This window comes from Rutidosis leptorrhynchoides, chromosome 1, assembly GCF_046630445.1.
Source record: "Rutidosis leptorrhynchoides isolate AG116_Rl617_1_P2 chromosome 1, CSIRO_AGI_Rlap_v1, whole genome shotgun sequence".
NCBI lineage: Eukaryota > Viridiplantae > Streptophyta > Magnoliopsida > Asterales > Asteraceae > Rutidosis > Rutidosis leptorrhynchoides.
This window is the reverse complement of record NC_092333.1, coordinates 709,929,860-709,952,672: the sequence shown is the minus strand read 5'-3', so window position 1 is coordinate 709,952,672 and position 22,813 is coordinate 709,929,860. Positions and strand designations below refer to the sequence as shown.

Sequence of the window (22,813 nt, the reverse complement as noted above, 5' to 3'; positions counted from 1 at the left end):
AAAAATCTGGAGAAAAAAGTATATATATTACAACATATCACTAGTAAAACCAAAAAAAAAAAAAAAAAAAAAAAAAAAAAAAACCCTTAAAAAAAAGGAACGTTAATATGTATTAAAATGAATGATATAAAAAATATTCAGAATTATTGATAAAACTCAAAGTCTAAGTAAAAACAAATAGTTCTTTAATCATCAACATATTAAACACACATTACATGTAAAAAAAAATGTGCTTAAAGATCATTGTCTTCGTCTTAGTCTGAATAAACATCTTCGTCATCATCATCGGAATCAGTAAACTCTGAATCAAGTTCTGCAGTGCAAGTACGAACATTATGACCAATCCCTTTACAACGTTGACACTTTCTCCTATTTACAGATGATTTACTTGCAGCCTCTTCTCGAGCACTTTTATACCTTTTACTGCTGCGTTGACCTTTGTTTGGAACGACAACTGGAGCACGAACCTTCACATTACTTGGCTTTGAAAATCCCAAAACATTCTCAATTTGTTGAACCTTTGTAACTGAAGAATATTGGTCAGGGATGGAAGGTGCAAATTCTTTAACAAAGCCATCAAACTTATCACTAAAAAGCTGGAGTATTTCTTTGTCATTCTTACAATTAGAAACAACTCGCCTAAAAGTATTGAAAAGATGTTTGGTAATCAAGTAGGCATCAGAATGGTAATTAACACTAGCAAAAATAACATTAAAAGATTCAGATGCATCTCTAGTCCACCTCCTCAATATATGTTGTTTAGGAATTTCGAAAATGTCATTAATTTCATAAACATGAAATATGTGATGACACAAAAGGCCTTCACGATTGAACAACAGACATGAACAATGTGCTTCACCAGACACAGAATGAAAAGAAATCTGAGGAAAAAAATAATAAAAAACATCATAATCTTCATTTTAAAAAAGGGACATAAATAACAAAAAATAAACAGAAAAAAAGAAAAAGAAAAACTAACTGTGAGGACCCGTCCTTATCCACCTGGACGAAGTCATCAACATTTGGTCCCATTGCGATGATCGACTCAAAGTAATGTCCTTAAAATGAGCAAATGCACAGCGGAAGACTTAATTCGTACCTGAGAATAAACATGCTTAAAAGTGTCAACCAAAAGGTTGGTGAGTTCATAGGTTTATCGTAACAACAGTTATCAATAGTTTCAATAGACCACAAGATTTCATAATCATAAACATAATACACTCGCAAGTGTATGTAAAGCATTCTAAGTGGTTGAGCACTTGGTAACCATACTTAACATTTAATGAACGCCGCATATTCCCTTTATTATGAAATTTCACTACACCGTACCAAGTGTAGTCACCAAAACGAAGTACTGTGCAACCGTTGAATACTGGTCGTCCAGTCCGGTTGGGGTTGTCAGGCCCGATAGATCTATCAACAGGATTCGCGTTTACAATACCCATGTAAATAGTAGATACCAAGCTACAGGGAAGTATGCCAGTGGTACAACTCAACGTAGAATATATTTTTAAGTACTTGTGTCTATTTCGTAAACGTTTATAAAAGCAGCACATGTATTCTCAGACCAAAAATATATATTGCAAAAGCAATTAAAAAGGGAGCAAATGAAACTCACCATACTGTATTTTGTAGTAGAAATACATATAACATCATTGAACAAGTGTAAGGTTGGCCTCACGAGCATACCCCTGAACATTACCCATAACCTCCATAGCTATGACCCATAATTTCCTTAGCTCTATCCCTCTCAAAAACTTATTTTGAAAATCATGCGCTCAAGTCCTTGTCGTAATATTTTATGTATAAATACTACTAATAATAATACTCCTAATTATTATTATAATATTAATAATAATAATAATAATAATAATTATTATTATTATTATTATTATATAAATATAAATATATAGAAGAAGATATAGAGGAATGATGTAGGGATGGAGAAGTCGAGCCACTAGTCTCATTTTATACAACTTTTGGCCAACTACGAGACAATTCATGCAAACGTATGAAAACTTTGACAAGCTGGTAACCATAAATTTTCTTGCCGACATACATAAATTAATATTATATATAAATTATATTTAATTTACATAATTACTTATATATTATATTATATTTACGTTCATGGTAAAAATGTAATTTTTACAAAAATGACTCGTACGTTGTCACTCGACTTATGTACCACTTTCGGTTTTTCGAGCGCACTTTCGTATGTGTAGAAAACTAGCCTTTTTCATTACGCGACGTGTACCTTTATAAATAATTTAACTTACTCATCAATAAATTACTTTATGAAAAATGTGACTTATATAATTGAGCGTTGTGGTCATTTACTTCTATAAATCAGTGGCTCGTTATTTATCAAAATATATTATTTTAAATCAACGTTTTGTGACAAGGTTAATATTATAAATATACATATATATATATATATATATATATATATATATATATATATATATATATTATTAACAAAATAAACTTATACTTAATGTATGTAATAGAAATATTTATGTAATAATATCATATTAAATTTTACAAAACCAATTATATCTCTAGGCTCGTTTTGAATTCGTTTAGAAATTATTATAGCACGCAACGTTTACTTTTTAAACTTATTTTCATATAATCCATTTATGCGCCAACGTTTATTTTTAATATTTTACTAGATTTAAAACACATTTTTATTTCTCGTTATAGCTGTCTATATCTTATTGGATCACGGACCATTGTTATGGATAGTTTGTCAAAAGGTTTCTAGAAAGATTCTGAAATTCAGGATAACGTTAAAACCTTTATCTTTATTATAATGGCTTAATAATGAATTGTCAAAAGTGGTTCTAGGTATTTATTAAGTTATATTTATTTTTAAATAAGACGTGACACTCTATTAGTTATATATAATTCCTAATATTTAGAACAATAAAAGATAATGATAATAACTTTAAAAATCTACTTCTTGACATGTTGTAAGATGTAAAAACCTCTCGAAATATATCATAGTACTTTTGAAATTAAATCAGATAACTATTATAGAGTTTATCCTTCTAAAACTAATTATATTCAGATCAAATAATTTATTACTAGAACTTATTTTTATCTTAAATCTTTATAAGTTTGTGTTAACTTGTTTAATAACAATCAAGTGTTACTATATCTATTAGTTGTATTCGAAACCGTTCAATATATAAGTTCAATATACTTTGTCTATGTACATATATACATAATTCACATAACACGTTTTATCACGTAATCGTTTATCTATAACGAATAAGTATAACGTCATACGTTTAATATTTTGCTAACGTTTACAAGTCATAAAATAGATTTCCTAATATGTTTACATGTCAATCAAACCGTTTAATGTTTTATTAATATTTCTCAAATTAACTATCACACATATGTATATATTCATACATATCTATTTACACATAATTGTTCGTGAATCGTCAGGCATGGTCAAAGGGTAACTAATTACATGAATATAGATTTCAAAACTTTCGAGACTCAACTTTTACAGATTTTGCTTATCGTGTCGGAAACATATAAAGATTAAAGTTTAAATTTGATCGGAAATTTCCGGGTCATCATAGTACCTACCCGTTAAAGAAATTTCGTCCCGAAATTTGATCGAGGTCGTCATGGCTAACTAATAAAATGTTTTCATGACGAATATGAGTTGATAAATAGAGTTTTATCATCATTGGGTAATATAGATAAAACAATTTGATTATACGAAGACTATAAGTGAAGCTATCGCAAAAGAATGAAATGAGTAAATATAGATTCATTTTAACCGATGACGTAGTTATGATTGGTTTCCGGAATTCACGGGATTTAAATAAAATCTTCGTAATAAGATTTGGTTCTTCGGCGATTGAGGAAATCAGGATCTTCTTTGATTAAATGCAATAATCTGTTTCGATTGCTCAGTTGGATATTTCACTATAAATCCACCCCCTTCTTTTCCTTATCTTCCATATCTCACATTTTCTATTCTTTCTCCTCTATTCATACTTTAAAACATTTGTCAATATGCTCCATCTCATTCTGATCCTTGATATACTCTTAACTTTCATATCTGTCATTCTTCTCTTTCATCTACCGCCAGAAGAATCTATTTACTTCTATTATACTCTTGGGTTTATAGTATTTCTAGTCCTCCCGTGTCTTTATATTGCTATATGCATTGACATATACGGTTTATAATTTCTGGGTGGTTGTTGGGTTTTATATCTTCCCTTATACTTTGATGTCCCTGCTTCTGTCTTCTATAATCATTGTCATCCATAGTTAATGCTCTCTCATATTTGCTGCGTTTTATACTCTAATTTCTATTTCGGAGCTTCATTCTTTCGTTTCCTCTTCCTGTCCTCAAGTCAAGCGAATAATGGTCCAGAATTTGTAGATATGAAGTTTGAAATGAACATAATTAATGTTCTTAGAAAGAAATCGTAATAGCACGATCTTGATTTAGAAAATTACCAGAATATCCGGAAAGATAGAACTATTAAGAAGATATGTTCTTAATATGTTTGGAGATTGGTTAGAATGTAAGATTCGTGTAAATGGCACATGATGACAGTATATTCTGTGAATCATCACGTTCCATTAGAAACTCAGCATGAATTGCTGTAATATAATCACGTTGATCAAGTGTCATTATATTATACTAACTCATGCTTCAGTTCCCAACACTAATTCAAAACATTCCTATTTTAAATTTGAATTTTTCAGAATTTAGAAACTAACACAATTTCTTTTATGTTGTATCGCAGGTATTGTGAAAATGTCTTCAGAAATATCGAGGATAATTATAATGAAAGATACGGTGATATTTTAGAATGTTTAAGATAAGATGATGATGAAGAATATTGTCCGCAAAGGTTTAGAGTCAGGAGCAAGGTATTCGTTAATAACCTCATCAGAAACAAAATCATCAGGATTCTTTAAATGCAGTGTTTGGTCCTTGTATTTGTCCTTGGTCTCCTTCATGGTCTGCTAAATCCGTTTTTCAGTACCAACTCTTCTCTTTTTCTGAGCTTTACCAACACATTATTCTTTATCATCAAACTTTTGACTGTTAACGTCGTTTACAGTTTTTACTGTTTCATCAGCATTTCGAAAACTAGTTCGCAGTTCAGGGTTTTTTTTCTAGAAACTTCTCATTCGAAGTCTGTAAGTCTTGGAGGTAGACGTTATATGTATACATATAACTGTTGGCGTAGAATCGCTGCGAATTTCAAAATACTGATTGCTGATTTCCAGTAGTTGGTATGACAACTATTGTTACAAGTTGTAGATGAGTACTTGATAATGAAGAAGTATCGTGATTTCTCGGAGAGGCTTAAAGATCAATGAAATTGTTGATAAGTTTACTGCTAATGTGGCGAGATATGAAAGGTTCCCCAGTAACGATGGTGAAAGGGCATCGTATCTTTCGAGGTTATAATAAAATTAGTTTTACTGAAAAGTCGAAGATGACTTGCTGGAGCTGTGACAAAACTGGCTACTTTGAAAAGGAATCATAAGGTTGTTTTTGCTAATAAATGATAAAGAATTTAACGTGGGTACGTGTTAAATTACGACTTTAGTTTCGAGAGTTTTTCAGGTACAAGACTTCGGGTATTGTGTGGTTGGATCATCATCTCGATTGTTCATTATTTGAAGTGTCTTCCAAAATTTCGAAGTGTTTTAAATGCAGCTTGTCATTGTCAATATCCAAAGGATGATATCATCATGAATCTCGATTGATTCTCATATCCTTCTGAGTGTTACAAATAAAAGTGAAGTTTTATCACAGTTTTGAAGTCAAAGTATAGCTTTGAAAAATGTAAGGATCTAAGAGTGATGATTTTGTTTATATCTCGAGTTGCATTCTGAGCTTTCAAAATCAGAATATGTAATTGAATTTGAATGAGTATGGTTGTTTTGATTTCTTATAAAAGAATGTATACTGTTGTGAGAATAGGGAGTATAGTTGATGATTTACTGAATTAGAATCGAAGAATTTAATATATTAATTTGTGAATTTATATATTTCTCGGGTATTACCTACCCGTTAAAAAAAATTTCACATGTAATAGTTTGTACAAAAGAATTTTTATTACAATCTCTATCAAAATATACTTACATGTATATTTTTCTTCAGATGTAACATAGATTTAATGAGTTAATATTAAATTAAACTCATTTGATTTACGGTTAGAACTAGGAATGAAAAACTTTAGAGATTACATAATCATCGCGGAATATTTCTCCAATGTAAATGAAGTTATAATTTGATATCGGCTCATTTATATATTTTATTATTTGCAATGTCTTGTTCTTTTGGGTATAAATTGATGAAGATTGAAGACGTTGGCTCATGGTTATGTTAGAAATTGTGTTTTCAGCTAAGTAAAATTTTTATTTTTTCTTTATTAATTTTTTTTTTAGTTCAACAATAAATGATCCGAACACAAGAGATTAATTAATTACCATATCTGCTATTTACAAGAAATGATGTGTGTTATCTTGTTGACTAACATAAATATTTCTCACTATTCACCAACCAATACACTCACAGAAAGTTTTTTTTTTTTTTTTCCGAATTGAGAAACGGATAAGGTAAAAGTGATCATATGCTTGTTCATATTTTTAATAGATGAATGTTACGAAACATACATAGATGAACGAATTCTATTATATAGATGTGACTTATTATTACTAGCGTTTTAATTTTTTTTTTAAGTTGTTTTAATTTATAGGCTTTAAATAATACTAGTACGTATTATTATACAAATATAACTCTCCCAAAGTATGAAATGACGTTTTGTTTAGAAAATAGGATGCATTAACTGCCGTTCAATAATGGATGTTTTGTGTATCAAGCCTTGCGAAGCGGGCCACTCAAATCTCTTGTTGGGTCTATATTTTAAGAGAAAAATATGGAGACTATCTTTTTATTTTGGTGAGCCGGAGATGAGTGAAACAAAAAGACGTCGGTTGTGATGTTGGGTACTTGGGCCCTTTTTTTTTTTTTTTTTTAATCCAAGGCTGCATACTTCATTTTAATTGGTCCGAAATATTTAAAAGCCAATTCCTTCATGAAAGGGGGAACTACGTTACAATTCTTGGGGAGTACGTATATTATTTTATATATATATATATATACTCTTGGAACGTTTACAATTGGGGAGATCCCAATTATTATTAGAATTTTTTTTTTTTTTTTGATGGGTATCTCTACTCTCGTTTGGAGGAAGCCTTGGACCCATTTTTTATTTTTTATTTTTGATCGACCCATACAAAAGAGAAAAGGATGCTTGAAACTTTGCTAATATATGTATTATTTTCCACTCTTGATAGCTATAGCCAAAATAAAAGATCCACTTTTGAAATTTGATTTTCATCGACAAAAACAAAAAGAAGAAAAGTGAGTTGACCCCACTCTTGGAGGTGGTCACGTGAAGCAAATAAACAATAACATCTTGCGCCTCTTTTATTTGTACATCAACCATTAACATATGTACACAACTACCTAACTCACTTGATTATCCCTTTCTCTGTCCAACATAATTTGACTTTTATTAGTGAAGGTAATGGTGGAAACATTTTTACTCCATATTATTTATTTATAATTTATTTAGCATTAACCTAATACAAAAATCAATAAATAAAAAAATGATGGGTAAACTTTTAAAAACGGCAACAGCAAAAGCTTTAAACGGAATGATTACGGGTAACCATTACAAAAAAGAAAGCAGGAGGCAAGTTTAGATAATTGTTCATCTACATTTAAATTGGTACATATACTTAATTATTTTTATAATTAGTATTATGCACTTAATTTATTTGTTTAATTGTTCGAGTTTAATTATGTCAAGCAAAGTTTACTGTAATAGATATGCTAAGATATGAAGTTGTCTATACACTATCTATGAAATAAAGTTAGTAAGACATGTCTAGACTTAGGAATGATAAGCAGGTAATTTTTCCACTAGGAATGATAAACAAAACTTTTGACATGCAAACAAGGTCCAAGTCCAGACTTACTAGTGCATCCTAATAACTATCAGTTAGACACACAAATGCAAGACCTGGTTCACTAAGACCACCGCTCTGATACCACCTGTGAGGACCCGTCCTTATCCACCTGGACGAAGTCATTAACATTTGGTCCCATTGCGATGATCGAATCCAAGTAATGTCCTTAAAATGAGCAAATGCACAGCGGAAGACTTAATTCGTATCTGAGAATAAACATGCTTAAAAGTGTCAACCAAAAGGTTGGTGAGTTCATAGGTTTATCGTAACAATAGTTATCAATAGTTTCAATAGACCACAAGATTTCATAATCATAAACATAATACACTCGCAAGTGTATGTAAAGCATTCTAAGTGGTTGAGCACTTGGTAACCATACTTAACATTCAATCAACGTCGCATATTCCCTTTATTATGAAATCTCACTACACCGTACCAAGTGTAGTCACCAAAACGAAGTACTGTGCAACCGTTGAATACTGGTCGTCCAGTCCGGTTGGGGTTGTCAGGCCCGATAGTTCTATCAACTGGATTCGCGTTTACAATACCCATGTAAATAGTAGTTACCAAGCTACAGGGAAGTATGCCAGTGGTACAACTCAACGTAGAATATATTTTTAAGTACTTGTGTCTATTTCGTAAACGTTTATAAAAGCAGCACATGTATTCTCAGCCCAAAAATATATATTGCAAAAGCAATTAAAAAGGGAGCAAATGAAACTCACCATACTGTATTTTGTAGTAGAAATACATATAACATCATTGAACAAGTGTAAGGTTGGCCTCACGAGCATACCCCTGAACATTACCCATAACCTCCATAGCTATGACCCATAATTTCCTTAGCTCTATCCCTCTCAAAAACTTATTTTGAAAATCATGCGCTCAAGTCCTTGTCGTAATATTTTATGTATAAATACTACTAATAATAATACTCCTAATTATTATTATAATATTAATAATAATAATAATAATAATAATAATTATTATTATTATTATAATATAAATATAAATATATAGAAGAAGATATAGAGGAATGATGTAGGGATGGAGAAGTCGAGCAACTAGTCTCATTTTATACAACTTTTGGCCAACTACAAGACAATTCATGCAAACGTATGAAAACTTTGACAAGCTGGTAACCATAAATTTTCTTGCCGACATACATAAATTAATATTATATATAAATTATATTTAATTTACATAATTACTTATATATTATATTATATTTACGTTCATGGTAAAAATATAATTTTTACAAAAATGACTCGTACGTTGTCACTCGACTTATGTACCACTTTCGGTTTTTCGAGCGCACTTTCGTATGTGTAGAAAACTAGCCTTTTTCATTACGCGACGTGTACCTTTATAAATAATTTAACTTACTCATCAATAAATTACTTTATGAAAAATGTGACTTATATAATTGAGCGTTGTGGTCATTTACTTCTATAAATCAGTGGCTCGTTGTTTATCAAAATATATTATTTTAAATCAACGTTTTGTGACAAGGTTAATATTATAATATATATATATATATATATATATATATATATATATATATATATATATATATATTTTATTAACAAAATAAATTTATACTTATTGTATGTAATTGAAATATTTATGTAATAATATCATATTAAATTTTACAAAACCAATTATATCTCTAGGTTCGTTTTGAATTCGTTTAGAAATTATTATAGCACGCAACGTTTACTCTTTAAACTTATTTTCATATAATCCATTTATGCGCCAACGTTTATTTTTAATATTTTACTAGATTTAAAACACATTTTTATTTCTCATTATAGCTGTCTATATCTTATTGGATCACGGACCATTGTTATGGATAGTTTGTCAAAAGGTTTCTAGAAAGATTCTGAAATTCAGGATAACGTTAAAACCTTTATCTTTATTATAATGGCTTAATAATGAATTGTCAAAAGTGGTTCTAGGTATTTATAAAGTTATATTTATTTTTAAATAAGACGTGACACTCTATTAGTTATATATAATTCCTAAGATTTAGAACAATAAAAGATAATGATAATAACTTTAAAAATCTACTTCTTTACATGTTGTAAGATGTAAAAACCTCTCGAAATATATCATAGCACTTTTGAAATTAAATCAGATAACTATTATAGAGTTTATCCTTCTAAAACTAATTATATTCAGATCAAATAATTTATTACTAGAACTTATTTTTATCTTAAATCTTTATAAGTTTGTGTTAACTTGTTTAATAACAATCAAGTGTTACTATATCTATTAGTTGTATTCGAAACCGTTCAATATATAAGTTCAATATACTTTGTCTATGTACATATATACATAATTCACATAACACGTTTTATCACGTAATCGTTTATCTATAACGAATAAGTATAACGTCATACGTTTAATATTTTGCTAACGTTTACAAGTCATAAAATAGATTTCCTAATATGTTTACATGTCAATCAAACCGTTTAATGTTTTGTTAATATTTCTCAAATTAACTATCACACATATGTATATATTCATACATATCTATTTACACATAATTGTTCGTGAATCGTCAGGCATGGTCAAAGGGTAACTGATTACATGAATATAGATTTCAAAACTTTCGAGACTCAACTTTTACAGATTTTGCTTATCGTGTCGGAAACATATAAAGATTAAAGTTTAAATTTGATCGGAAATTTTCGGGTCATCACAGTACCTACCCGTTAAAGAAATTTCGTCCCGAAATTTGATCGAGGTCGTCATGGCTAACTAATAAAATGTTTTCATGACGAATATGAGTTGATAAATAGAGTTTTATCATCATTGAGTAATATAGATAAAACAATTTGATTATACGAAGACTATAAGTGAAGCTATCGCAAAAGAATGAAATGAGTAAATATAGATTCGTTTTAACCGATGACGTAGTTATGATTGGTTTTCGGAATTCACGGGATTTAAATAAAATCTTCGTAATAAGATTTGGTTCTTCGACGATTGAGGAAATCAGGATCTTCTTTGATTAAATGCAATAATCTGTTTCGATTGCTCTGTTGGATATTTCACTATAAATCCACCCCCTTCTTTTCCTTATCTTCCATATCTCACATTTTCTATTCTTTCTCCTCTATTCATACTTTAAAACATTTGTCAATATGCTCCATCTCATTCTGATCCTTGATATACTCTTAACTTTCATATCTGTCATTCTTCTCTTTCATCTACCGCCAGAAGAATCTATTTACTTCTATTATACTCTTGGGTTTATAGTATTTCTAGTCCTCCCGTGTCTTTATATTGCTATATGCATTGACATATACGGTTTATAATTTCTGGGTGGTTGTTAGGTTTTATATCTTCCCTTATACTTTGATGTCCCTGCTTCTGTCTTCTATAATCATTGTCATCCATAGTTAATGCTCTCTCCTATTTGCTACGTTTTATACTCTAATTTCTATTTCGGAGTTCATTCTTTCGTTTCCTCTTCCTGTCCTCAAGTCAAGCGAATAATGGTCCAGAATTTGTAGATATGAAGTTTGAAATGAACATAATTAATGTTCTTAGAAAGAAATCGTAATAGCACGATCTTGATTTGGAAAATTACCAGAATATCCGGAAAGATAGAACTATTAAGAAGATATGTTCTTAATATGTTTGGAGATTGGTTAGAATGTAAGAGTCGTGTAAATGGCACATGATGACAGTATGTTCTGTGAATCATCACGTTCCATTAGAAACTCAGCATGAATTACTGTAATATAATCACGTTGATCAAGTGTCATTATATTATACTAACTCATGCTTCAGTTCCCAACACTACTTCAAAACATTCCTATTTTAAATTTGAATTTTTCAGAATTTAGAAACTAACACAATTTCTTTTATGTTGTATCGCAGGTATTGTGAAAATGTCTTCAGAAATATCGAGGATATTTATAATGAAAGATACGGTGATATTTTAGAATGTTTAAGATAAGATGATGATGAAGAATATTGTCCGCAAAGGTTTAGAGTCAGGAGCAAGGTATTCGTTAATAACCTCATCAGAAACAGAATCATCAGGATTCTTTAAATGCAGTGTTTGGTCCTTGTATTTGTCCTTGGTCTCCTTCATGGTCTGCTAAATCCGTTTTTCAGTACCAACTCTTCTCTTTTTCTGAGCTTTACAACACATTATTCTTTATCATCAAACTTTTGACTGTTAACGTCGTTTACAGTTTTTGCTGTTTCATCAGCATTTCGAAAACTAGTTCGCAGTTCAGGTTTTTTTTTTCAGAAACTTCTCATTCGAAGTCTGTAAGTCTTGGAGGTAGACGTTATATGTATACATATAACTGTTGGCGTAGAATCGCTGCGAATTTCAATATACTGATTGCTGATTTCTAGTAGTTGGTATGACAACTATTGTTACAAGTTGTAGATGAGTACTTGATAATGAAGAAGTATCGTGATTTCTCGGAGAGGCTTAAAGATCAATGAAATTGTTGATAAGTTTACTGCTAATGTGGCGAGATATGAAAGGTTCCCCAGTAACGATGGTGAAAGGGCATCGTATCTTTCGAGGTTATAATAAAATTAGTTTTACTGAAAAGTCGAAGATGACTTGCTGGAGCTGTGACAAAACTGGCTACTTTGAAAAGGAATCATAAGGTTGTTTTTGCTAATAAATGATAAAGAATTTAACGTGGGTACGTGTTAAATTATGACTTTGGTTTCGAGAGTTTTTCAGGTACAAGACTTCGGGTATTGTGTGGTTGGATCATCATCTCGATTGTTCATTATTTGAAGTGTCTTCCAAAATTTTGAAGTGTTTTAAATGCAGCTTGTCATTGTCAATATCCAAAGGATGATATCATCATGAATCTCGATTGATTCTCATATCCTTCTGAGTGTTACAAATAAAAGTGAAGTTTTATCACAGTTTTGAAGTCAAAGTATAGCTTTGAAAAATGTAAGGATCTAAGAGTGATGATTTTGCTTATATCTCGAGTTGCATTCTGAGCTTTCAAAATCAGAATATGTAATTGAATTTGAATGAGTATGGTTGTTTTGATTTCTTATAAAAGAATGTATACTGTTGTGAGAATAGGGAGTATAGTTGATGATTTACTGAATTAGAATCGAAGAATTTAATATATTAATTTGTGAATTTATATATTTCTCGGGTATTACCTACCCGTTAAAAAAAATTTCACATGTAATAGTTTGTACAAAAGAATTTTTATTACAATCTCTATCAAAATATACTTACATGTATATATTTTTCTTCAGATGTAACATAGATTTAATGAGTTAATATTAAAATAAACTCATTTGATTTACGGTTAGAACTAGGAATGAAAAACTTTAGAGATTACATAATCATCGCGGAATATTTCTCCAATGTAAATGAAGTTATAATTTGATATCGGCTCATTTATATATTTTATTATTTGTAATGTCTTGTTCTTTTGGGTATAAATTGATGAAGATTGAAGACGTTGGCTCATGGTTATGTTAGAAATTGTGTTTTCAGCTAAGTAAAATTTTTAATTTTTTTTTTTAATTTTTTTTTAGTTCAACAATAAATGATCCGGACACAAGAGATTAATTAATTACCATATCTGTTATTTACAAGAAATGATGTGTGCTTATCTTGTTGACTAACATAAATATTTCTCACTATTCACCAACCAATACACTCACAGAAAGTTTTTTTTTTTTCCCCGAATTGAGAAACGGATAAGGTAAAAGTGATCATATGCTTGTTCATATTTTTAATAGATGAATGTTACGAAACATACATAGATGAACGAATTCTATTATATAGATGTGACTTATTATTACTAGCGTTTTAATTTTTTTTTTTAAGTTGTTTTAATTGATAGACTTTAAATAATACTAGTACGTATTATTATACAAATATAACTCTCCCAAAGTATGAAATGACGTTTTGTTTAGAAAATAGGATGCATTAACTGCCGTTCAATAATGGATGTTCTGTGTATCAAGCCTTGCGAAGCGGGCCACTCAAATCTCTTGTTGGGTCTATATTTCAAGAGAAAAATATGGAGACTATCTTTTTATTTTGGTGAGCCGGAGATGAGTGAAACAAAAAGATGTCGGTTGTGATGTTGGGTACTTGGGCTTTTTTTTTTTTTTTTTAATCCAAGGCTGCATACTTCATTTTAATTGGTCCGAAATATTTAAAAGCCAATTCCTTCGTGAAAGGGGGAACTACGTTACAATTCTTGGGGAGTACGTATATTATTTTATATATATATACTCTTGGAACGTTTCCAATTGGGGAGATCCCAATTATTATTAGAAAATTTTTTTTTTTTTTTTTTGATGGGTATCTCTACTCTCGTTTGGAGGAAGCCTTGGACCCATTTTTTTTTTTTTTGATCGACCCATACAAAAGAGAAAAGGATGCTTGAAACTTTGCTAATATATGTATTATTTTCCACTCTTGATAGTTATAGCCAAAATAAAAGATCCACTTTTGAAATTTGATTTTCATCGACAAAAACAAAAAGAAGAAAAGTGAGTTGACCCCACTCTTGGAGGTGGTCACGTGAAGCAAATAAACAATAACATCTTGCGCCTCTTTTGTTTGTACATCAACCATTAACATATGTACACAACTACCTAACTCACTTGATTATCCCTTTCTCTGTCCAACATAATTTGACTTTTATTAGTGAAGGTAATGGTGGAAACATTTTTACTCCATATTATTTATTTATAATTTATTTAGCATTTAGCATTAACCTAATACAAAAATCAATAAATAAAAAAAATGATGGGTAAACTTTTAAAAACGGCAACAGCAAAAGCTTTAAATGGAATGATTACGGGTAACCATTACAAAAAAGAAAGCAGGAGGCAAGTTTAGATAATTGTTCATCTACATTTAAATTGGTACATATACTTAATTATTTTTATAATTAGTATTATGCACTTAATTTATTTGTTTAATTGTTCGAGTTTAATTATGTCAAGCAAAGTTTACTGTAATAGATATGCTAAGATATGAAGTTGTCTATACACTATCTATGAAATAAAGGTAGTAAGACATGTCTAGACTTAGGAATGATAAGCAGGTAATTTTTCCACTAGGAATGATAAACAAAACTTTTGACATGCAAACAAGGTCCAAGTCCAGACTTACTAGTGCATCCTAACAACTATCAGTTAGACACACAAATGCAAGACCTGGTTCACTAAGACCACCGCTTTGATACCACCTGTGAGGACCCATCCTTATCTACCTGGACGAAGTCATCAATATTTGGTCTCATTGCGATGATAGACTCCAAGTAATGTCCTTAAAATGAGCAAATGCACAGCGGAAGACTTAATTCGTACCTGAGAATAAACATGCTTAAAAGTGTCAACCAAAAGGTTGGTGAGTTCATAGGTTTATCGTAACAACAGTTATCAATAGTTTCAATAGACCACAAGATTTCATAATCATAAACATAATACACTCGCAAGTGTATGTAAAGCATTCTAAGTGGTTGAGCACTTGGTAACCATACTTAACATTTAATCAACGTCGCATATTCCCTTTATTATGAAATCTCACTACACCGTACCAAGTGTAGTCACCAAAACGAAGTACTGTGCAACCGTTGAATACTGGTCGTCCAGTCCGGTTGGGGTTGTCAGGCCCGATAGATCTATCAACAGGATTCGCGTTTACAATACCCATGTAAATAGTAGTTACCAAGCTACAGGGAAGTATGCCAGTGGTACAACTCAACGTAGAATATATTTTGAAGTACTTGTGTCTATTTCGTAAACGTTTATAAAAGCAGCACATGTATTCTCAGCCCAAAAATATATATTGCAAAAGCAATTAAAAAGGGAGCAAATGAAACTCACCATACTGTATTTTGTAGTAGAAATACATATAACATCATTGAACAAGTGTAAGGTTGTCCTCACGAGCATACCCCTGAACATTACCCATAACCTCCATAGCTATGACCCATAATTTTCTTAGCTCTATCTCTCTCAAAAACTTATTTTGAAAATCATGCGCTCAAGTCCTTGTCGTAATATTTTATGTATAAATACTACTAATAATAATACTCCTAATTATTATTATAATATTAATAATAATAATAATAATAATAATTATTATTATTATTATAATATAAATATAAATATATAGAAGAATATATAGAGGAATGATGTAGGGATGGAGAAGTCGAGCAACTAGTCTCATTTTATACAACTTTTGGCCAACTACGAGATAATTCATGCAAACGTATGAAAACTTTGACAAGCTGGTAACCATAAATTTTCTTGCCGACATATATAAATTAATATTATATATAAATTATATTTAATTTACATAATTACTTATATATTATATTATATTTACGTTCATGGTAAAAATGTAATTTTTACAAAAATGACTCGTACATTGTCACTCGACTTATGTACTACTTCTGGTTTTTCGAGCGCACTTTCGTATGTGTAGAAAACTAGCCTTTTTCATTACGCGACGTGTACCTTTATTATAAATAATTTAACTTACTCATCAATAAATTACTTTATGAAAAATGTGACTTATATAATTGAGCGTTGTGGTCATTTACTTCTATAAATCAGTGGCTCGTTATTTATCAAAATATATTATTTTAAATCAACGTTTTGTGACAAGGTTAATATTATAAATATATATATATATATATATATATATATATATATATATATATATATATATATATATATATATATATATATATATATATATATATATATATATATATATATATATATTAACAAAATAAACTTATACTTATTGTATGTAATAGAAATATTTATGTAATAATATCATATTAAATTTTACAAAACCAATTATATCTCTAGGTTCGTTTTGAATTCGTTTAGAAATTATTATAGCACGCAACGTTTACTCTTTAAACTTATTTTCATATAATCCATTTATGCGCCAACGTTTATTTTTAATATTTTACTAGATTTAAAACACGTTTTTATTTCTCGTTATAGCTGTCTATATCTTATTGGATCACGGACCATTGTTATGGATAGTTTGTCAAAAGGTTTCTAGAAAGATTCTGAAATTCAGGATAACGTTAAAACCTTTATCTTTATTATAATGGCTTAATAATGAATTGTTAAAAGTGGTTCTAGGTATTTATAAAGTTATATTTATTTTTAAATAAGACGTGACACTCTATTAGTTATATATAATTCCTAAGATTTAGAACAATAAAAGATAATGATAATAACTTTAAAAATCTACTTCTTGACATGTTGTAAGATGTAAAAACCTCTCGAAATATATCATAGTACTTTTGAAATTAAATCAGATAACTATTATAGAGTTTATCCTTCTAAAACTAATTATATTCAGATCAAATAATTTATTACTAGAACTTATTTTTATCTTAAATCTTTATAAGTTTGTGTTAACTTGTTTAATAACAATCAAGTGTTACTATATCTATTAGTTGTATTCGAAACCGTTCAATATATAAGTTCAATATACTTTGTCTATGTACATATATACATAATTCACATAACACGTTTTATCACGTAATCGTTTATCTATAACGAATAAGTATAACGTCATACGTTTAATATTTTGCTAACGTTTACAAGTCATAAAATAGATTTCCTAATATGTTTACATGTCAATCAAACCGTTTAATGTTTTGTTAATATTTCTCAAATTAACTATCACACATATGTATATATTCATACATATCTATTTACACATAATTGTTCGTGAATCGTCAGGCATGGTTAAAGGGTAACTGATTACATGAATATAGATTTCAAAACTTTCGAGACTCAACTTTTACAGATTTTGCTTATCGTGTCGAAAACATATAAAGATTAAAGTTTAAATTTGATCGAAAATTTCCGGGTCATCACACTAACCCTGTAAATCAATTTCTTACGAGGAGGAATGAACTTTTCCTGAACTTCACAAATCTTCTTAAGTTCATCATCACCATCAGCAACACAACTTATTTGAGAACACATTTTATCAGATTGAAAAATTTCATCGTGAACTAACAAAAAAAAAAGGTAGGAGTGTACACATCTCTTGCTTGAAGCTCAATCGGCTTAACAGTTCTACACTTAATAGATCAGCTTTCCATTTGAGAATCTATCAATCTTGTATTATGACGCTGCTTATCCATGGCAGCATCAAATCTAGAAAAGAAATCAACTAAATTTGAATGCTTATTTTTGCATTTAGAGAAAAACGAATTCTCACTTTCAGATAATGAGGATGTTCGCATTAAGCCATTCATTGGAACATCTCTAAAAAAGCAAGGAGTCCACATCTCCTTGATTGCATACATATCGTCAAACCACTTTGCACCATCTAACTCAGAATCTTCAATTAACGACTTCCAATGTCTTTCAAAAGATGATACAGACATTTCTTTGTTCCAAAATATGTAATTCATACGTTTGCGGAAAACTTTATTATTATATAAAACATAACCAACCTGAAAAAAACACATTGAACAAAAACAGAAAAAATTAAGATACATCATATGAAAATTAGCAAAAAACAAATAACTTAGTGATGAAAAAACAAATAGTTATTAAAAAACAACACATGAATGATAATTAAAAAATGAATAAAAAGTTACCATTTTATTTAAGAAAATTTAAAAAACAACAGATGAATGATAAAAAAAAATACATAAAAAGTTACATGTTCTTTAAGCAAACAAAATTAAAAATGCATCAAATGAATGATAACAAAAAGAAAAAATTAAGATACCTTATCCTTTAACTTCTGACTGATTTGCCACATACATAATCTGTGTTTTGCAGTTTTAAACTTCTCAGCTACCGCTTCCAACACTGCGGGGTCTTGATCAGTAGTAACCGAACCAGGTTCAGTAGAGAAAGTTTTTAAAAAACAGTCAATAAACCATTTGTACGAATCAATAGTTTCACGCGATAGCAATGCAGCACCAAATATAACAAGCTTCTTGTGATTATCAATACCAGTGATAGGAACAAATCTCATATTATACCTGAAAAAGAAAACGAATTAAAAAAAACAACATTAAGAGCTAACATGCAACTAATGAATGTTAAATAAAACAATGTCACATAAAAAAAATACCTATTGGTACCATATGTTGCATCAAATGAAACAATGTCACCAAATTCTTTTTAATTCATTTTAGACAACTGATCAGCCCAAAAAATATCAGTTACACAACCTTCTTCATCACATCTATACTCGCAAGTAAAATCGGGTAAAACCTCCTTCTTCCTTAGCAGATTTTCAATGACAATGTGAGCATCAGTTTCACCAATATTGTGATGGCCCCGTCAAAACACTTAACGGCTCCGTCACTTGATCCCACAGCTTGATCGAACTTAAATGAATTTAATAAACAATATTGCATTCCTTTATTCAAAAAGTTTCCCAAAAAGGAAATTTACTAAAATATGTAGTTTAATAAACCCAACATATTAAATATCCAAAGTTGATATAAACATTGTCAACCAATACCCACAAGATTAAATTATCCAAAAATAGAATGCAAGTTCAGTGTTTCATAAATCGTTTAATAAAATCTGCCCAAATGCATGCAGACTCTTTTAACACAGCGAAAGCATCAAACAGACTCAATTACCTGTGAAATCATGCGAGTAAACTGTCAACAAAAATGTTGAGTGAATTATAGGTTTAAATAAACGTATAAACTTTAGACCACAAGATTTAAAATGTTAGGAAACATAAAATATTATTCTATTATCAATGAGTCACCTGGTAACCAATTAACCATTTATTTACCCTTGCCAAACACAATATATATATATACACTGAACAAGTGTATCTTCAAATAAATACGAAGTACTAACACATTCCGATTATAAATTGCTAGCGCGACTAGCTCGAAATGGGGCTGTGTAACAACCCATTTCAAAAATGAAATGGAAAGTCACATTTATTACTAGATAATTAAATCCATAATAGTTTAACAATATTATCTGACAATGTGTAACCAACCACAATGATAAAATCTTTAATAAACTTAAAATCTCTAAAACATAACATAAGTCTGAATAATTATTAATAAGGGTCGACTCTAAGGCATCTTCCAGTCCATAAGCTCTCGCACTCATCCCATATGACCCTGATTACCTACCGCAGGAAATGAAAAATGCGGCTGAGATAATAGCCCAGTGCGCGGATGTTGACAAGTATAAACAGTAATAATAAATATTTTAAAGTATAAGAACAGAAGGAATTAAATAACATTATACTTATTTTAAAAATCTCCTTTGAATACCACCACAACACCAGAGTAAGAAATGAAATATGGCTGAAGCAACGAGGGGTTGGGTAATTTTATACTGAGTACACCTAAAATCAAAATATCCAAACTGCACACCATATGTGCCATTAATATCACAATCGCACCCACGGTGCCAAATAATATCACATATCGCGCAAAATACACTGGTCATGACTCCAGGTGGTTCCCCTATTCGGAAGGTGTGTATGGCACTACATCACACGACCGCTCTACACATATCATATCATATCATATCATAACAAAGCCTAGGATGCATCCATACGCCTCCACAATAAATAAAAACGCTCTCCCGCGAGCAATAATCACATATCATAATATAACGCTCTCCCACGAGCAATAACAAAGGTGGAGATGCCGTGGTCTGATCACACCGCCACGGATAGTGCAAAGCCATCGATGCCACGATGACAACCCTGTGGTACCTCCACAGGTAGTTGACTCGGTATAACTAACTCATGTCTACAAATCTAGGGTTCTATGGTAGCACAATGAACATATAAACCAACCACACGCCCGAATATGTTCACCATGCATATTGAACCTAATCAAATGAATCAAGAACGCACGAAATAGATAAGTTTATAAACTTTCCCAAAAATCCTTTAATTTCACAAATAGGTTTTCTCAAAAATTACTTTCACCAAACTTCTCATAAGTAAATCATATTTCACCCAAAATATTTTTTCAAAAGTTTTCACAATCATATCTCATAATTTAGTTCAACTCAAATAGATAGAATAAGCATGCACAAATGATAACGAAATGATAGCAAGATAAAAGGAAATCCATCAAGATAACGCTGAAAGAACATTACAGACATCCGTACCTGAATAAATGTGTATGATCACAAGGTCAGAAGATTCCTCCAATAATCCTCAAGAATAGCTACCTAAATATTGTAATTACACTTAGCATTTATTTACAGATTTTTAGCTTAAATGTTACAATGACCCAAGTCCCAATATTGTTATATATGTAGATACTTTTATAATATGTAATTAGAAATTTTCTCTAAATTGACTAATGATAAAAATAAAGTTCGTTCCTTTTATCGTTAAAGAATTAAGTTCGGATTAGTTATTTAGCGTAATTGAATAATACATATCCTTTAGTAAAATATTATACTCCGTAGAAGCTAACTTACAGTAGGTTCCGGTAGCTTTGTCACTATTGTTTTAGTACTGTTATCGTGACCTGCTCAGCTTGTGTCTCAAGTGAGGCGAAACCTAGGAATTGTTTGGGGTTTGAGGGTTTTTCCCTACTATCTCTTCGAGTATCTTTCCTTGTATATCGCATGTAATTTACTTAGGATAGCCTTCAGTTGTAGCTTCTCGGGTCCTCTGTTTATGTCGAGTTGTATATAGGGTTTTTATGCCTCTGTGTATGGGTTCACATACCCTCCTTGTATGTGTTTATTTTTTAATAAATTTGAGCTTTCAAAAAAAAAACAGTAGGAAAATGACAGTACATAGACCAGGGGTTAGACACGTAATGAAAAACATTATATATTTAATTCAATAAAACTATTCCAACTCCAGGGACTGAAAGCGTAAAAATTTCTCATATCATCATTTTTTTTTTTTTTTTTTTTTTTTTTTTACGAACTATAACTATAAGCATATCTGTTTTTCTTTTTATTTATACTACCTATTTTAATTTAACTGGTTTTAAGGAAATAATGATATTAATATTTGACTTAAACTAAATGATCACAAAATTTGTTATGACTATGAGTTCTAAGTTCTGACTTACAACAAGAACATATTAATTTTGACGAGTTCGTACGTACAAAAACGGAGTATCCATTTTGTTTCTTTAATTCCTCCATATCCTACTTACAATTTATGAAATAAAATCATAAATAACATTTTATACTATAAAACGTACGTACGTTTGCTACTAACCAATACATTTTTAGACCCAAAAAAATTGTTTTTAGTTAACGTAATACTTGAGCTCCGTTATTCACAACTCGATAAAACAATACAATATATAGCAAGACATTCATACTTAATACATAAACGAATTTAGACATACCGTACCTTTAAACAAATGCGCCTTCTAACCGAATCGTGTAGTAGATTTCTCTAGCACTTGACCCACTCCTCTATACTTTTTATTTTTAGTTCTAGAATGGTTTTATAAGAATAGGAATAGGAATATGAGAGACAAAACTCACCGAATGAGAGGTATCCAAAACATACAATCACCTAGTATGGTTGAAAGACACGGCATTCTTAACTGTCGCCACTTTATATCATAATTTTAATTACTAAAATCATTTCCATATATTTTGCGCTTATCGATAGCTGGACTTTCCAAAAGAATGAAGGTAGGTGACGTGTTAATATTTGACTACTTTTGTCTATCAAAGGTCAACGATTTCTTCCATTTAAAACTTGCAATATTGGTATTCTAGCTCTAATCCATATTCCATATCCCGAGTAATAATAAATACGTAT

At 30.2% G+C, this 22,813-nt stretch overlaps 2 protein-coding genes and 1 long non-coding RNA gene across 3 annotated transcripts; all 3 read right to left on the bottom strand.

Annotated features, from left to right (window-relative positions):
• Positions 1-254: 254 nt before the first annotated feature.
• On the bottom strand, positions 255-18,036 carry LOC139853971 (uncharacterized). Its single transcript, XM_071843310.1, has 2 exons — positions 17,932-18,036; positions 255-881 (listed from the first exon to the last, which is right to left on the bottom strand). The coding sequence occupies exons 1-2, from the start codon at positions 18,034-18,036 to the stop codon at positions 255-257; spliced, it is 732 nt and encodes a 243-aa protein (XP_071699411.1).
• A 107-nt stretch (positions 18,037-18,143) lies between these two features.
• LOC139853963 (protein FAR1-RELATED SEQUENCE 5-like) lies at positions 18,144-19,045 on the bottom strand. Its single transcript, XM_071843301.1, has 2 exons — positions 18,794-19,045; positions 18,144-18,512 (listed from the first exon to the last, which is right to left on the bottom strand). The coding sequence occupies exons 1-2, from the start codon at positions 19,043-19,045 to the stop codon at positions 18,144-18,146; spliced, it is 621 nt and encodes a 206-aa protein (XP_071699402.1).
• Positions 19,046-20,026: 981 nt separating this feature from the next.
• LOC139886201 (uncharacterized) lies at positions 20,027-22,493 on the bottom strand. Its single transcript, XR_011772315.1, has 3 exons — positions 22,394-22,493; positions 21,178-21,240; positions 20,027-20,176 (listed from the first exon to the last, which is right to left on the bottom strand). It is a non-coding gene; the product is annotated as an uncharacterized lncRNA (long non-coding RNA).
• Between the last annotated feature and the right edge of the window lie 320 nt (positions 22,494-22,813).